The sequence below is a fragment of the Panicum hallii genome, chromosome 3 (genome assembly GCF_002211085.1).
Source record: "Panicum hallii strain FIL2 chromosome 3, PHallii_v3.1, whole genome shotgun sequence".
Classification (NCBI taxonomy): domain Eukaryota; kingdom Viridiplantae; phylum Streptophyta; class Magnoliopsida; order Poales; family Poaceae; genus Panicum; species Panicum hallii.
In genome coordinates, this window is record NC_038044.1 from 63,899,205 (window position 1) to 63,913,339 (window position 14,135).

At 45.1% G+C, this 14,135-nt stretch overlaps 2 protein-coding genes and 1 long non-coding RNA gene across 7 annotated transcripts; 2 read left to right on the top strand and 1 right to left on the bottom strand.

Annotated features, from left to right (window-relative positions):
- Positions 1 to 353: 353 nt before the first annotated feature.
- LOC112887173 lies at positions 354 to 3,206 on the bottom strand. The gene is made up of 3 exons (XR_003227508.1): positions 934 to 3,206; positions 607 to 711; positions 354 to 526 (listed from the first exon to the last, which is right to left on the bottom strand). It is a non-coding gene; the product is annotated as an uncharacterized LOC112887173 (long non-coding RNA).
- Positions 3,207 to 5,080: 1,874 nt separating this feature from the next.
- Positions 5,081 to 7,823, top strand: LOC112886835 (E3 ubiquitin-protein ligase RNF5-like). 5 transcript variants are annotated; one of them, XM_025952842.1, is made up of 3 exons: positions 5,081 to 5,688; positions 5,762 to 5,805; positions 6,704 to 7,823. In XM_025952842.1, the coding sequence occupies exon 3, from the start codon at positions 6,731 to 6,733 to the stop codon at positions 7,424 to 7,426; it is 696 nt and encodes a 231-aa protein (XP_025808627.1). In that variant the 5' UTR covers positions 5,081 to 5,688; positions 5,762 to 5,805; positions 6,704 to 6,730; the 3' UTR covers positions 7,427 to 7,823. The 5 variants fall into 5 exon arrangements, with proteins under 5 accessions (XP_025808627.1, XP_025808625.1, XP_025808628.1 ...); XM_025952840.1 differs by having other exon boundaries at positions 5,081 to 5,290; positions 5,434 to 5,805; XM_025952843.1 differs by having other exon boundaries at positions 5,081 to 5,290.
- A 315-nt stretch (positions 7,824 to 8,138) lies between these two features.
- On the top strand, positions 8,139 to 14,128 carry LOC112884266 (ankyrin repeat and protein kinase domain-containing protein 1-like). The gene is given in 14 exon segments (XM_025949636.1): positions 8,139 to 8,489; positions 8,582 to 8,653; positions 9,193 to 9,366; positions 9,499 to 9,507; positions 9,510 to 9,626; positions 10,547 to 10,692; positions 11,029 to 11,115; positions 11,233 to 11,355; positions 11,947 to 12,099; positions 12,647 to 12,670; positions 12,673 to 12,750; positions 13,239 to 13,409; positions 13,496 to 13,575; positions 13,748 to 14,128. Coding segments are annotated over 14 exon segments (1,296 nt in total). The 5' UTR covers positions 8,139 to 8,449; the 3' UTR covers positions 13,770 to 14,128.
- The last annotated feature ends 7 nt before the right edge of the window (positions 14,129 to 14,135 follow it).

Sequence of the window (14,135 nt, forward strand, 5' to 3'; positions counted from 1 at the left end):
CATCCATGCTGATTATTCTAAACACTAATCTATTCGCCTGCAGCAGCGATACGTGTGTCTTGTACTAAAAACTAATCAACCCGGTGTCATCACCGACTGGTTTATCTCCACCGCACCTCATCTATCCACCAGTTGCCCTGTCCTGAATTCTCTGCTCAGGCAACTTTCAGACTTGGGAAAATCAATTCATTCATCTGTTCTAGACGCCTACCTGACGCCACACCGGACAAAATTCTACATAGAATCTGTCAAAGCGTGCGTGCAAATTATGTCAAACGCAATGCCCTGCTTGGAATTAAATATATAATATTAGATAGATATATATCTGTGTGAATATTTGACATTCACATGCATCCACCTCCAGAAGAGGAGAAAAGGACAGAGATAGAGGAGGCAGGCATCTGTTGGGTTTGGCTCTCAAGTATGAAGTACCAACAGGTGCTTATCATCACTTGTCCTTTTGCTCATCCCTTTGTTTTTTCCTCCTCTTTTCTCTCCTGCAGTGTGAGTGTGAGCCAACCGCTGCCTGCATGCCAAGTCAGTGTTGGATTTGCATGAAGGAAAAGAGGAGCAGCGGTATTAAGTACTATGTAGTTGTGGATGCACCTGGATGAAGGTTGCTGCGTGCAGCTTCAGTTCACTGCCGAAAAGTCTGAAACCAGAGGGATCCATCTCTCTTTTTTATTATTATTTGCGGGCTTCATCCCCTGTCTAGAAAAATCTAGGTTATTAGTTGCTTCATTCTTTACAACTCTATATATAGGTTGTCAATAACAGTTAATTGTCCGCCATATTACTAGCTGTAGATATTTCAGTATCAGCTTTGCACAAGGCAGCAGGTTCTGACGGATAGTACGTAATTATGCTCACTCTGGTAAACTGATACTAGCAAAGAGCAGTGTCCGTTTGGGCAGCATAATGAAGTACTAGTACCTGAAGAAAGATTCTGAGATCCATCTGGGCTTCAGTTTCATGCATGAGATCCATCGAGGGCACGCATAACCAAAAGAGCATCGGACGATGGTGCTGCTCTACCAACCTTTCGCTGTTGATGAGCAAAAAAGGATCGGAACAGCACCTGAGAAGACCCAGTGGAGAAGCACATTGGAATATTGTTAGGCTGGTTTGCTGGTAAAAGAGATTAATTAATACATAGATAACTGATGAGGATCCGAGGCAAATAAAGTGTAAGGTTAGAACAAAGCAAGCATGGAGGGGAATTTGCCTTGTCTTTACACATGCGTGGACACGGGAGCATATATATGATGTCTGTAGAGTGTCCGAGACCAACCTGCTGGATCATGTTACATACATACAGTAGGCGGCACAGCATCTTCAGTAACAAAAAATCTCAAGATCGATGTTACATGCAGCTAATTAAAAGCTGCGAAATTGTGTGCAAGCTCGCTCTATCTATGCCTCCAACGTCTGGCCGCGTATGGTAACTGATCTCCGGATCGATCATCAGGAGATGTTTTTGTGCAGCAACAGTAGGGACTGATATGCAATTTGTATACGTCGGTCTTATTAATTTCAGAGTGAAATGCACCGGCCGTCTCTAAATTAATTAGAGTGCATCACTTAGCTCCATCAACTTCGAAAATGTATTTCTGGATCCACAAACTTTTTAAATTATTCACCGTAGGTCCGTATGTATCCATGTGTGCACGTAATAATGACATGGCATGCTGACTGTATGTCTCCTATCTCATTTATCCCTCTCTTCTCTAAATCTCTCAAATCCAACCCCTCACGAGCAGTCTTGCCATCCATACCGCTCTCTAACACGCTCACCACGTCCACTAGTACGTCCATCGGATGATCGGACATGGCACACACTAGCACCATCGCTCACATGGCCGTAACCACCATAGCGGGAGGCACCTCGAGTTAGATGGCCCTAGCGAGTGGCGGGATTGACAAGCGACCCACCGGCCAAGAGGAGGAGGGAGATGGCATGGTGGAGAAGAAAACTAGGGACAAAGCATCAATTTCTCATCATAATCCATGTTGGCGGTATCGGGAATGTACCATCAGCGTGCCATATCAGTGTTACGTGCATATGTGGATATATATGGATCTGCGTGAACAATTTAAAAAGTTTGTGGACCCAGAAATGCACTTTCGGAGTTGACGGACCTAAATGGCACACCCTTCCAAATTTGTGGATCTAAAAATAGAACTCTCGGAGTTGACAGACCTAAATGACATACCCTTGCAAATTTAGGAATGGTGGTGCATTTTGCTCTAAATTTCAAGAAGAAAAAAAAAGTGCTAGTCACGGAATAAATAAGCAAACTTTGATAAAGAGTCCATAGACGAGAGGAGGATTAATTCCATCCATGTGCTGCTGGGCGTGGACCGGTGCACGCAAAAGTCCAACAGGAGCTATAGCTAGAAGAAGACAGGGTGGAAGAAAGTTATCAGTAGAAATAAAAAACAGAGACATTGCTGTCCAAGTCCAGCAGGAGACTACTCCACTAGTCCACTACCGGTAGTCTAGTAGGTTGGTTCCTTTGGAAAAAGACACAGCTGAACTATCAGCGGGCACGAAAAACAGAAGGCGACTGAAGAGATGACTCTGACTATGAGCAGTAGCAGCACTGGCGACTGAAGAGATCGATGCTGTTGTTGCCGCCAGGTACAGCAGGAGGATAGACCATAGATAGATGCAATAATAATAAAATGGTGGTGATGAAATAAATCAAGCTCTAGAGGGAGCGTCCATCGTCCCAATGCAAGCTCGTCGCGTCCACATGGAAACCGTGCTTGTTTTTCTTCGTTTGGAAATAAAAAATAAAAGCGATGCGTAAATTAGGCTTGTGCTTAACGTGATCCAACACTAGCTATAGCTATCATCGATGGACGACGTGTGCGCGGCGCGTTGTGAACAGCAGAAGTCTCCCTATCAATGATGATAGGGCAGGTACACACGCGCGATCATCATCCTTTAATTTGCTCATCGATCTCTCTACTTTGTTAGCCATTCATTCCCGGCCTGCAGTTAGATATTTCGCCTGCAAGGCAGGTGAGGCCGTCTCTGACGGATAATCACTACTCCAACAGGGGGACTATGGAGCGGTGATATTTGTTGAAAAAGAAAACAAAAAGAAAAACACAACGGCTCCCGCTCGGCGCGGCATACGTCCCCACGCGTCAGCCGTGGCCGCTGCTCCCGCTGGCCCCGCGCTACAGGAGAGGGAGAGGGAGAGGGGAGGAGAGAGGACCGGCGGGGAGGAGGGGAGAGGGTGCTGCGGCCGCCGCGCCGCACTGTTGCCTCGCTACCGTTGGCCCATCGCGCAGCCCCTTGCATGGCCGCTGCCCCGCGCCCGCCGGGAGGAGGAGCGGGGGCGGGGAGGAGAGGAGGCGGCCGAGGAGAGGAGGGACGGGGGGCGCCGGGGGAGCAGCTGCGGGGAGGGGCGGCAGTGGGGGGGAGAGAAGGAAATGTGAGGAAGAGGGAGGACGACGGATAGGATAAATTTTAGATAATAATATCGGTAGATTGTAATATAAACCGGCGGCGGTGATAGCAAACCATACACTTGGAAGCTATCACCACCGGATCGTAACACGAACCGGCGGTTATATACTATAATCGCCGGTTCAAATTGAACCGACGGTGATGAGGTCTTTGGAAAGCCATATTCTGTTGCAGTAACTTATCTGTGATCATCATCAGCCAATCGATAGATGATAGTCTCATCTCTATTATGGTAGCCTCATCTCTATTATGGTAACTTTTTTTTAAACGAACTTGCAGGAGAGCTGCCAATTATATTAAAAAAGAAAGGCAACCCAAATGGAGGACTATATAGGCTGAGCCTGGGCATCTCTATTATGGCAGCATGCATTGCATATTTGCATGCATAAAAGAACCGGAATAATAAGAATGGAAAGATTGTGATGCCCCCACATGAACACCCACAGCAAGCAAACTTTATTATTTCGCTTTTTAAGAAAGGAACGTCGTCACCTGGAATGGAAAAGGACCCATCGTCCCATCCTGGATGTCGACGAGAAGCACATTGCATTGCTGCCTGGAATACTATTAGGTTGGTGGCGAAGGAGACTAGTGAGCTCAGCGACACAAAGTGTTTGATTAGTAATAAACAAAGTGAAGAACGGAACGGACTGGAGCTTACTTTATTCACAAATGCATATTTTACAGTAAAACTCCATAACAGCTGTATGCAAGTCCACAGCATTTGGCCAAGTGGTAATTAATTTCTGTCGTTGCAACTGTTTACAGTAGCTAGGGTATTAATGTATTCTTATTATTGGAAAAGAGAAGAAATATCTGTCGCCGACAGTACAGTAGTGGAACAGAATTAAGGAGGACGGGGGGTGAAAAGCACGCAACGACGACGACCACCGTTATTTCATATCAAATCCAACAACAGGAAGGAGATCGATTACTACCCTCTAGTCTTCTCTTGTAGCTAGCCAGTCAGGATGTTCCTTTCACAAAGACAAGTAATAACAGGAGACCGGAAGAAGAAAAAAAGCAGATGGTCAGCAGGGGCGTCGACGACGAAGATGACTTGCAGACAATAATGAACAGGTAGCAGTGCACCCCAGTCGACTGAAGATGCGTGGAGTGATGGGAATTTGCTGTCAGACCTGGGTGGTGAGTAACCATCCGTTTGGTTAGTTTTGAGGTCGTTAAAATTAAGAAGGATAAAACCATCTACGAGCCGTTATTGTCATGCTATTCACAGTATTCTTATCTTTATTCCACAATTTAAGCGACGTGGTACGACTACGAGACAACAAAACAACAACCAGACTGTCGTCTTCTAGAACCAATTCATTTCAGGCCCATCTGGTAAGGAAACCGCTGAGCCCGCCCACCACAAACGAAGGAATAAGAGTACAAACAAACAAGCCCAGAAGCCCATTTAGTTTAGCCGAGCACAAAAAGGAAAGAAATGACTGGGCTGGGCTCCCCAAGGCGGATACGATGAGAATACGGCGTACACCACTAGTAGTAGCCGAGATACGGACGGATTGACCAAATAATTAATTAATTAATTAATTAATGGCGTCCGTCTTCCTCTCCCGTCCCCGTCGGCCGCGGCCCAGCTGCCCCGAAGCTTCTCGCCTCTTCCCGTCTGGAATTCCACTCCACCACCGACCCGCCCGCCCGCCTCCCTCCCTCTCCCTCTCCCTCTCCCTCTGCTCGCGCGCAGCTTGGTTGCGCACAAGATTCCTTGACCTCCGCTCGGCCTGCCGACTTTGAGGATCGGATCGGATTTCTCAGATCAGATCGACCGCTGCTACTCCAGCCCAGGTAACCTTTACTACTCGTTCCAATCCTTCCTCCTCCTACCCCCGGTCATCTGATCTACCCTACCCCCGGGACCGGAGGGATTGACCCAAACCCAGCGCTGCTCACTCGGTGATCCGCTTTGTACACGGGTTTTGCTTCCGCAGGTCAGATCGCGTTTCTCTGTCGCTCATTTAGGCTTGCCCGCCCGGCAGCAGTTGTGTTGCTCCGAATCCGTCCGGTTCCTGCTGTGATTTCACTTCAGTCTGCTAGGCACGGTGTCAGCTTCAGGTCTCTAGGGCCCGTTTCATTTCTGGGTGGAGCGCAGCAGTCAGCTGGGGAGTCCTTTCCCGGTCTCCAGCGTACCAGTGACTTAGTACTGCTCGTTTGCTCCCTCCGCGCCTCAAAACAAGCACGGCACGGTTTGTGCTTCGTTGCTACGCTACATATGTGAATGATGGAGTAGCTCATCTCATTGCAACTGATTTTTTGCAGCCTTTGGTTGCTCACTGAAACTGAAAGCTCTCTCCCTGTTTCAGGTAAGAAAACTACGCTGACCTAGTATTTCCCTACTAAACGGTTGCGGATTACTACACTGCCCCTATTAACCTTTTCTTTTACTCGTTTTGGACATTCCCACGCTCTGTAGTTCCCTCCACCTGTAATGCAGTTAGTAGCGGGTAGTGACAAGGAACTGAAAACAAAACGTCCCTCAAACTTTCTCAGTTCTTCACACTCATTCGGCTGCCACTTCCACATAAGCCTAAAACTAGGATGAAAATGTGGCCCTTCCTCTCTACCTGTAATAATGCACTCTGGGGAATGGTATTAGTCACTTTGGATTATTGTAAGAGCATGAGCGGTGGTTCTCCTGCCTGCCTCTCCAGTACTAGCATAAACCTACCTGATGGACGACAATAAACTGAGTGTCTGATTTCTCAGAATAGTCGTTGTTGGTACTGCTGAGGAGCAGGCTGGCTCTTTCATGTGTTGAGTCTGGTTTTGTCTTGAGAAGGAATACAGGAGCAGGATCCAGTGAATTCTGTCTGTCTGATTCTCTTTAGTTGGGAGGGACTAGTCATGGTTAGCTACATATACAATGTGGTCAACCAACGGTAGGAACTGCTTGTAGATAGCTTTCCTGAGAAACAAACTAGTAAGTGGCTTTCTTGACAAACAAACTAGTGCAGATGTTAAATCCCAATTCATAACTAACAGATTGTATAGCTGCATAGATATATAGGAGGGAATGGTATATACAGAGCGCGAATGTTCAGAAAATTGGCTTGTCGCTGCGAATAGCATACATCAACCTGGCAGTATTTATTAATAGCATACATCAACCTGGCAGTATTTATTAAAAATTATAGTCAGATCCTTGTTGCAACGCATACACTTTGTGTTTCTGACAGTTGTGGCAATTTTCATCCATTGCAGCTAATATCAGCTCTGACAACACCCAATATGGCGGCAAATGTCGGGCAATCGACAAGCGGCAGCAGCAGTGGCGCTGATGCCGGGGGTAGTTTCGAGTGCAACATATGCTTTGAGCTGCCACAGGAGCCGATTGTAACGCTCTGTGGCCACCTCTTCTGCTGGCCATGCCTTTACAAATGGCTGCGCATCCACTCGCACTCACCAGAGTGCCCAGTGTGCAAGGCTGTCGTCGAGGAGGATAAGCTCGTCCCTCTGTATGGCCGCGGCAAGGACCGTGTCGACCCAAGGTCAAAGAACGTCCCAGGGCCTGACATTCCCAACCGGCCAGCTGGGCAGAGGCCTCCAACTGCTCCACAGGCCGATCCTAACAATCACTTCCCCAATGCCAACCCAAACCCATGGTTCATGGGTGGAGGCATCCCGCTGGCCAATGCACGGTGGGGGAACTATACGTTCTCGGCTGCGTTCGGGGGTTTGTTCCCGCTGCTCAGCTTCCAGGTGCATGGGTTCCCTGATGCAACAGCTTATGGTCAGCCGGCTGGGTTCCCTTACGGGTATGGGCACGGCCATGGGCATGCGTTTCACGGTGGGCATGCAGGACATGCTCATGCTGCAGCTCCCCGGCATGGGCCACATGGGCAACAGCAGCAGGCGGATGTGTACCTGAAGGCGCTGCTCATCCTGGTTGGATTTCTTGTGATCGCAAGCCTCATCACGTTCTAGGCATGCTTGTTGGTGTCATATTGTTTGTCAGCTTTGCTGGTAATAAGTGAGAGAAAGACATACAAGACAATTGCCGTGGTGATACGATTCCGATGTTGCTGTGTGCGTTTACCTAGCTTTGCCTCCATACACGACCAAATCTGAATGGAGTGGTGCGTCTGCATGGAAGTGTTGATAGAGATATTGGTGTACATACTGTTTGGATGTGGTCCAGTGGAGCACACTTCATGTATACTGCGGTTTTGATCATACTAGAATAATTTGGACATGTGTTTGTTTGAATGAAACGTAGCAAGGGCATTTTGCCCTACATGTAAATTGTACTTTTGATATATCTGTAATGAACAAGCAAGGCATGCAGTTGTTAAGAGGGATATTTAAATTTATATTGGACTGATGTTTATAGTTGAACTAGATTCCGAGTGGTGACAGACTCGTGATTCTCAGCTGTTTGATGTTGTTGAGTGTTAGGCAAATGATCATGACTTGCCAACTGAGTGCATGGTCTTCATTCACCTGCTGCCAGGAAAAGGGTCTGTTTGGTTTGAACTATGAAGAAGCAATCACATTCGTCCTGTTTAAGTGCAATTTGATTCCAATTTGAAACTGAATGTGGCCAAAAGCTTCCGTTGGGTTTGAGTAAATTTTCTGCTCTGCTACTAGGACGGGAGTGGAGTTTGGTTCATGGGCCCTCACCGTACGATTGGGCTGGGCTTGGGCCTCCAAATGGAACGGAACGGGAAGTGGTGGGATTCAAACGGGCGGGCAAGGAAGGAAGCGACTGAAAAGCAAGCGGGGTTGGGGTGTCGTGTACTGGAGGGAGGGAGGGAGGGGGCACGTGTCGACTTGGCATTGCGTGGCTGCGCTCCCCTCCCGCCTCTTTACCATTCCCCCACCCAACCACTCCTCCCTCCTCTTCTCCGATCGATTCGAGGCCACCGCTGCGGCTCTGCAAAGCGGAAGAAACCCTAGCCGACCCTACCGGAGAGGAGAGGAGAGGGGAGGGGAGCCGGAGCATCAAGCATGCCGCGCCGGGAAGTGTCGCTGCTCGTCCTCGGCAAAGGTTCGTTTCGTTTGGATTTTTCTTCCTCACCCAGGCACCCCCTAAATCCTCCATCTCACTGCTGCTGCATTTGCGGTTCTGGTTGCGAGCAGATCAGGATAAGTGTCCTATGGAGGCGACACTCCTCGTCGCCGCCTACCACGGCGACATCCGCCGCCTCAAGGGTACGTGCGTAAAACCCCTACCCATCTGCACTTCCTGTCTTGTCTTCAGTTCCTCTCTCCAACACGGCTCAGGGTTTTTGCCTTCTGCCTGCTCTGGATTTCTTTTTCTCGATGTATATATAGTAGGGAACATATGCTGGATTCCATCTGTGTGTTACTGTATTCGGGTTTAGTCGTTGCGCACTGATCGATGCTTGTTCTGAGACTTAATTTGAAGCACCTGGCTCCGTAGATCTCCACCGAAAATTACATGCCAATGAAGAAAATGAAATACAAAGTTTGTTTTTCGCATACGGATTTTTTTGGCTCATATGCTTGCAAATCGATTTGTCCTGCCAAAAAAGCTTCTTGATTTTAATTTGTTACCTAAAGCTGCTGAACTTGGTTTGTTCATCTCTGCATCTCATCGTGTGAACAAAAGCTGAATTTTGTAAACAAAATGTTTGGATTTCCTGCTTTATATGCTCCTACCATGACCCATCCCTAAAATGCCCCCCCCCCTTTTCTGTCTGTTCTCTTTATTCTTTTGATAACTGAAGAGATTGCAAAGAGCATGGACGTCGAGGGGAAAGGGCTTCAGGAGACCCAGGCCAATGCCAACTTCCTTGGCACGTACGCCCTCCATGCTGTTTGTGACAGTGGGAACATGTATGCCCTCCAGTATCTGGTCGAGGACCTCAACATGGATGTCAACAAGCCTGACACTATGCGAGGTGACCCACCATACAATGCCCATGTTTCTATTTACGTCCTGCAAATTTTCCTCTTCGAGGTGACCACAGTCATGACGCTTGATTTGATTTTATTCGACTTAAATTGCATGGGCTGTATTCTCTTTTTCCTAGGTTTCACGCCACGATGCATGCCATGTTATATGGGAACCTTCCTACCTTGAGGTTTCTTTTGGATCATGGCGCTAATCTGCACAGCCAGCATAAGGGAATTGGTCTTCTCCATGCAGCTGCAGAAGGAGGTATGATATAAACAATAATTGACCCTTCATGTTTTCCATCGTTACCATTGTCTTTTTTTCCTTCTTTTGTTCCGTCAGTACCTTCCAGCATCCGAATAATTTATATATGATAGAGCGACTTTACTTAGATGGAAATGCTGCTAAAATGGTTCAATTATTTACCCAAGGACCATGCTTGTGCCTATGCGAAAATGCTTCTACTTTATGGTCTTAGTCAGATGGTACAGTTATTTATCCAAGGGCTATGCTTGCATATGTGAAAATGCTTCTACTTTATGGTCTCAGTCGGTGGTGGATCCAGGGCCATGGTTGCAGCCCTGGTCCAAGGCCAGATAACAAATGGAGATCCATTAAAAATTATAGAAATATCAAAGGTGTAAAAGACCTGAGCTTGGGTTAATATGGGGCCAGCCGGGGCCTAGTCTATTCCTGGCTCCACCGCTGCTCTTAGTTCTTTACTTTTCTTGCCATAAGTTAAAACAAGCCCTACTTTATGTGCTGTTAATGTCAAACAACGTATGCATGTCATTTTTTTTCTTCAGAAACTGTTCTTCATGTTTGTTACAGCACCTCACATTTTCTTCCCTTAATTACGTAAAATTCCCTGTTCATCATCTATGTATCGTCGTTTGTAGGCATTGTATTTATTCAACTAATCTATGTATCTTCCATCAAGATAGTCATTTTCACGTGTTCTGTTCTAGCCACTGAAGCTAGGTTTCTCCGCTTCGAAAAAAAAACTGCCTTTCTGTAGATGATTTGTTAAACTACTAGGATAACCATAAAATAAGTTTCCATGTATTTCCTTAAGGAACTGTGAACTAAAAGGGCTTTCCTCTAACTATTAAAACTTTGTTGCCCAGAAAACTTTCATTTATTATACATGGCTATGACCATCTGTTTTTCATATGTTCTGCCAGGGCGGTCTGAAATAGCCAAATTTCTGCTTTCTAGAGGAGCTCGTGCTGATGTGGAAGTGGAACCAACTTCCTTCACCCCACTGTTCATTGCTACTTTTAGAGGATATGCTAGTATCCTGAAGATGTTATTGGAGCAAAATGCAGATGTAATATGCTAACTATACTATTTCTACCTGACATCTCTCAACTTTAATTCTTTCAATTTTGCCCTGAAAGCTGCATGGTTCACTACTTTCTCCCACTGTCCTATTCTCAGTTTCTCTGACCTTTGGATGTGTGAGCCAGCCCTGGCATAGTGCCATAGTGGCATGGATATCTCATATCTGGACACACAGACATAAGCAGTTCTGAGCTAGAAATAAACAAATGAGAGCACATGAGGAACATATGACCTACATTCTTCCTTTTGCTTTTTTTCCCTCTCATTCTCTAGTGTCTATCATAATTTTCGCATTAATATCGATTTTTTTTTGTTCTTCTAGCCCAATGTGTGTATGAATGATCAAATTATACCTTTAAACATGGCACTAAGACACTGTTCTGTGGCTTGTTTGAAGCTATTGGTTCAGGTACGTTGTTATCTGTATTTTGATAATTTGATTGCAACATGATTATTCTGCTGTGTTAGTCATCATTTTGTGGAGAAAGTGTATGATTATTTTGTCTTCTTTAATTACATTTGGCAGGCTGGAGCTGACGTGAATGTTTTTGGATCTTATAATCCTTTGGCAACAGCTGCAGAGAAAGGTTTAACTGAAGCTATCAAGTGCTTGTTGGAAGCTGGTGCAAATCCAAATGTTCCTGACACAGTGAGATTCACTTTTGTTGCATCAGTCCATTGCTCTAGCGATCCGCTTGACTTTATGTCTCCCGTAGTACTGTCCGATACACATAAATAATAGGCTGTGGCTTGACTGCTCACATACTTTTTTTCTGCATATTCTTGTTATTGTTTTGGCACGTCTTTTGTTATGGTGTGCCAGGTATATATAGTTAGTTGTGACACACTAGCCTTACTTTACGTAGCCTGTTCTGATGGTAGTGAATTAATAAATTTTTGCATTGGTTCTTGCGTTCTGGACTAGTAGGTACTCCCTCCGTCCCAAATTATTAGTCGTTTTAGCTTTCCTAGGTGCATAATTTTTGTTATGCATCTAGATATATGTTATGTCTAGGTGCATAACAAAATCAATGTATCTAGAAAAGCCAAAACGACTAATAATTTGGGACGGATGGAGTACTTTGTCAGGCATTTAATTTGATGGCGTTCATGGTTTGGTATTGTTTGTACAGGGAGCATAATTCTTCTAAACATGGTAGCATTTAACTGGGAAGGCTCATTTTGTTTTTTTTTCTCTTTTAGTTTTTGCATCCCCTCAATTTGTTTGTTTGCTGAACAGTTTGGCAGAATGCCAATAGAGTTGGTCGCTGAATATGGTACCTGGGAAGACGTCGAGCTTCTATTTCCTGTCACTTCCAAAATTACAACAGTGGCAGATTGGAGTGTTCATGGAATAATTAGTCATGTACACATGGAAGTCATGCAATTCGAGGTATGCCCCTTTAACAGTATTGTGCATTCACGCACCTTTTCGGTAAAACTAGAAAAATATCATGCATCTTCAACACTTCTGGTCCAAAATCACTCTCTGTTCAATGTTGGTGATAAAGTATAGTGTAAGAACTTGAGAAATCAAGAACCAGTGCTTTTCCATTGACCTATCAAATGTGTTATTCATGTCTGTTTGCATGCGTGATGCATCTGCATTGCTCCCTAAACTCCCTTCCTGGATAGCTATTTGATTGAATGATGTTTTCTCGAATACTTCACTTAGTTCAAATGGCGATTCCTTAATTCAGATACTGTTAAAAATTCAGATAGCTATTTGAAGATAATCCTCATCTTCAAATATTGCGTATTTACCTGTCTGGAATAGTAAAGTAAGAACCATGTTTGTTAACGGCTGAAGATATTGCATTGATAAAACGTGGTGGTCATATTCTTTCCCTTCACCTTAATGACTTGTTACACCACTGTGTTTTCTACACACACCAGATGCTTGAACCTATGTCTGACTCAATTTATTATGGATTGATTAGGATGATGATTTTGTCAAAAAAAGAAAAAGTCTGAGCTGAAAAGGCAAGGAGCTGATGCATTTAGAAATGAGGATTATCTAAAGGCGTCAGTGTTCTACACACAGGTATATTCTTAGACATCATTTTCGTTTGGAGGTACATTGACCGCGGATCCTATTCCTCCTTCATACATGATGTTATAGACTTATAGGTCTGTCTTTGTCTAATAGACTCAATGTACGGTTTCATGTGTGTTTCAATTTTTAATCATCTTAGATGTGTGTTGGTGGGGGGGGGGGGGGAGACTTTGTTCATCTTGATTCCCTTCATTTAAGTGATCTTATTATTAGTTGACTTCCTTGATACATGAAATTTCCCTGGTTACCTCTTTATACTACCATTGTTACTCTTTAAAGGGTATAGAATAATTGTCGCAATACATGCAACCTGCTCCCATTTCTTTGGGAGGAATTCTATTGAATTGCTCTTTAACCCAGCATTGCAATTTTGGCATGCTACCCAAGGAGCAAATGACAAATGTTTGGTCTAAATTGAGTGGTATTTCTGGTATGTGGCAACAAAAGAAAACTTTAAACTGTTTGGTTCACTGCAGGCATTGAAGGTTGATCAGTTCGACGCTACATTGTTCTCAAACAGGAGCATTTGCTGGCTTCGCCTGGGTGATGGAAAGAAGGCTTTGTATGATGCGATGGAATGCAAAGACCTGCACCCGAAGTGGGCAAAGGCCTACTATCGAAAAGGAGCTGCTCTGATGTTTCTGAAGGTGCAACAACAAAAGAGTAGAGTCCGGTGAATTCCATTGTTCCTTATATCTGCTGTATGAGTTGACTGTGCACTTGGCTTCCCCAGGATTATGACAGTGCTTATGATACGCTCTCTCGTGGCTTGGAGTTGGATCCTGAAAGTGAAGAGATGGAGGAATTGCTTTGGTAGGAGATCCGATCCATGTTTTCCTCTACTATCATTTAGTGATATGAGTGTGTTGGATAGTATGTAACTAGCTGTTGATGATCCACTGTTTTAAGTCAGAAATAACTCAGATGTGTTCAGTCATCATTCCCTTGGTTTCATCTTCTTATGATCAACTGGTTGTTGTTGCAGGGAGGCGATGGAGCTGAAGTAGGTACTGCTTGCAAGAAGCTGATGCAAAACCGGAAGCTCTTCAATTTTGTTGTTCTCGTAGATGGATCCTGGACACACCTACTCTTTTGGAGGGTTCCCTCTTTTGTTTACATATACCCAGGTCGCTAGACTTGAAACAACGGACACCTACTCTTTCTTTGTGATGCGCAATTCTGGGAGGGTAGCGAGAGTTTAGACCAGCATAGGTTACTAGTATCTTGGAGTAGCCGCAGATACAGCCTCATGTCCTGTTTGTGTACGGAAGCATGCCATTGGTGTTGTGCTTGATGAAGCAGTTACCTGAAGATCAATTTCACAGAAATGCTTTGACAATTGAAATGCATGCGCCCTTCAAGCTCAGTAATGT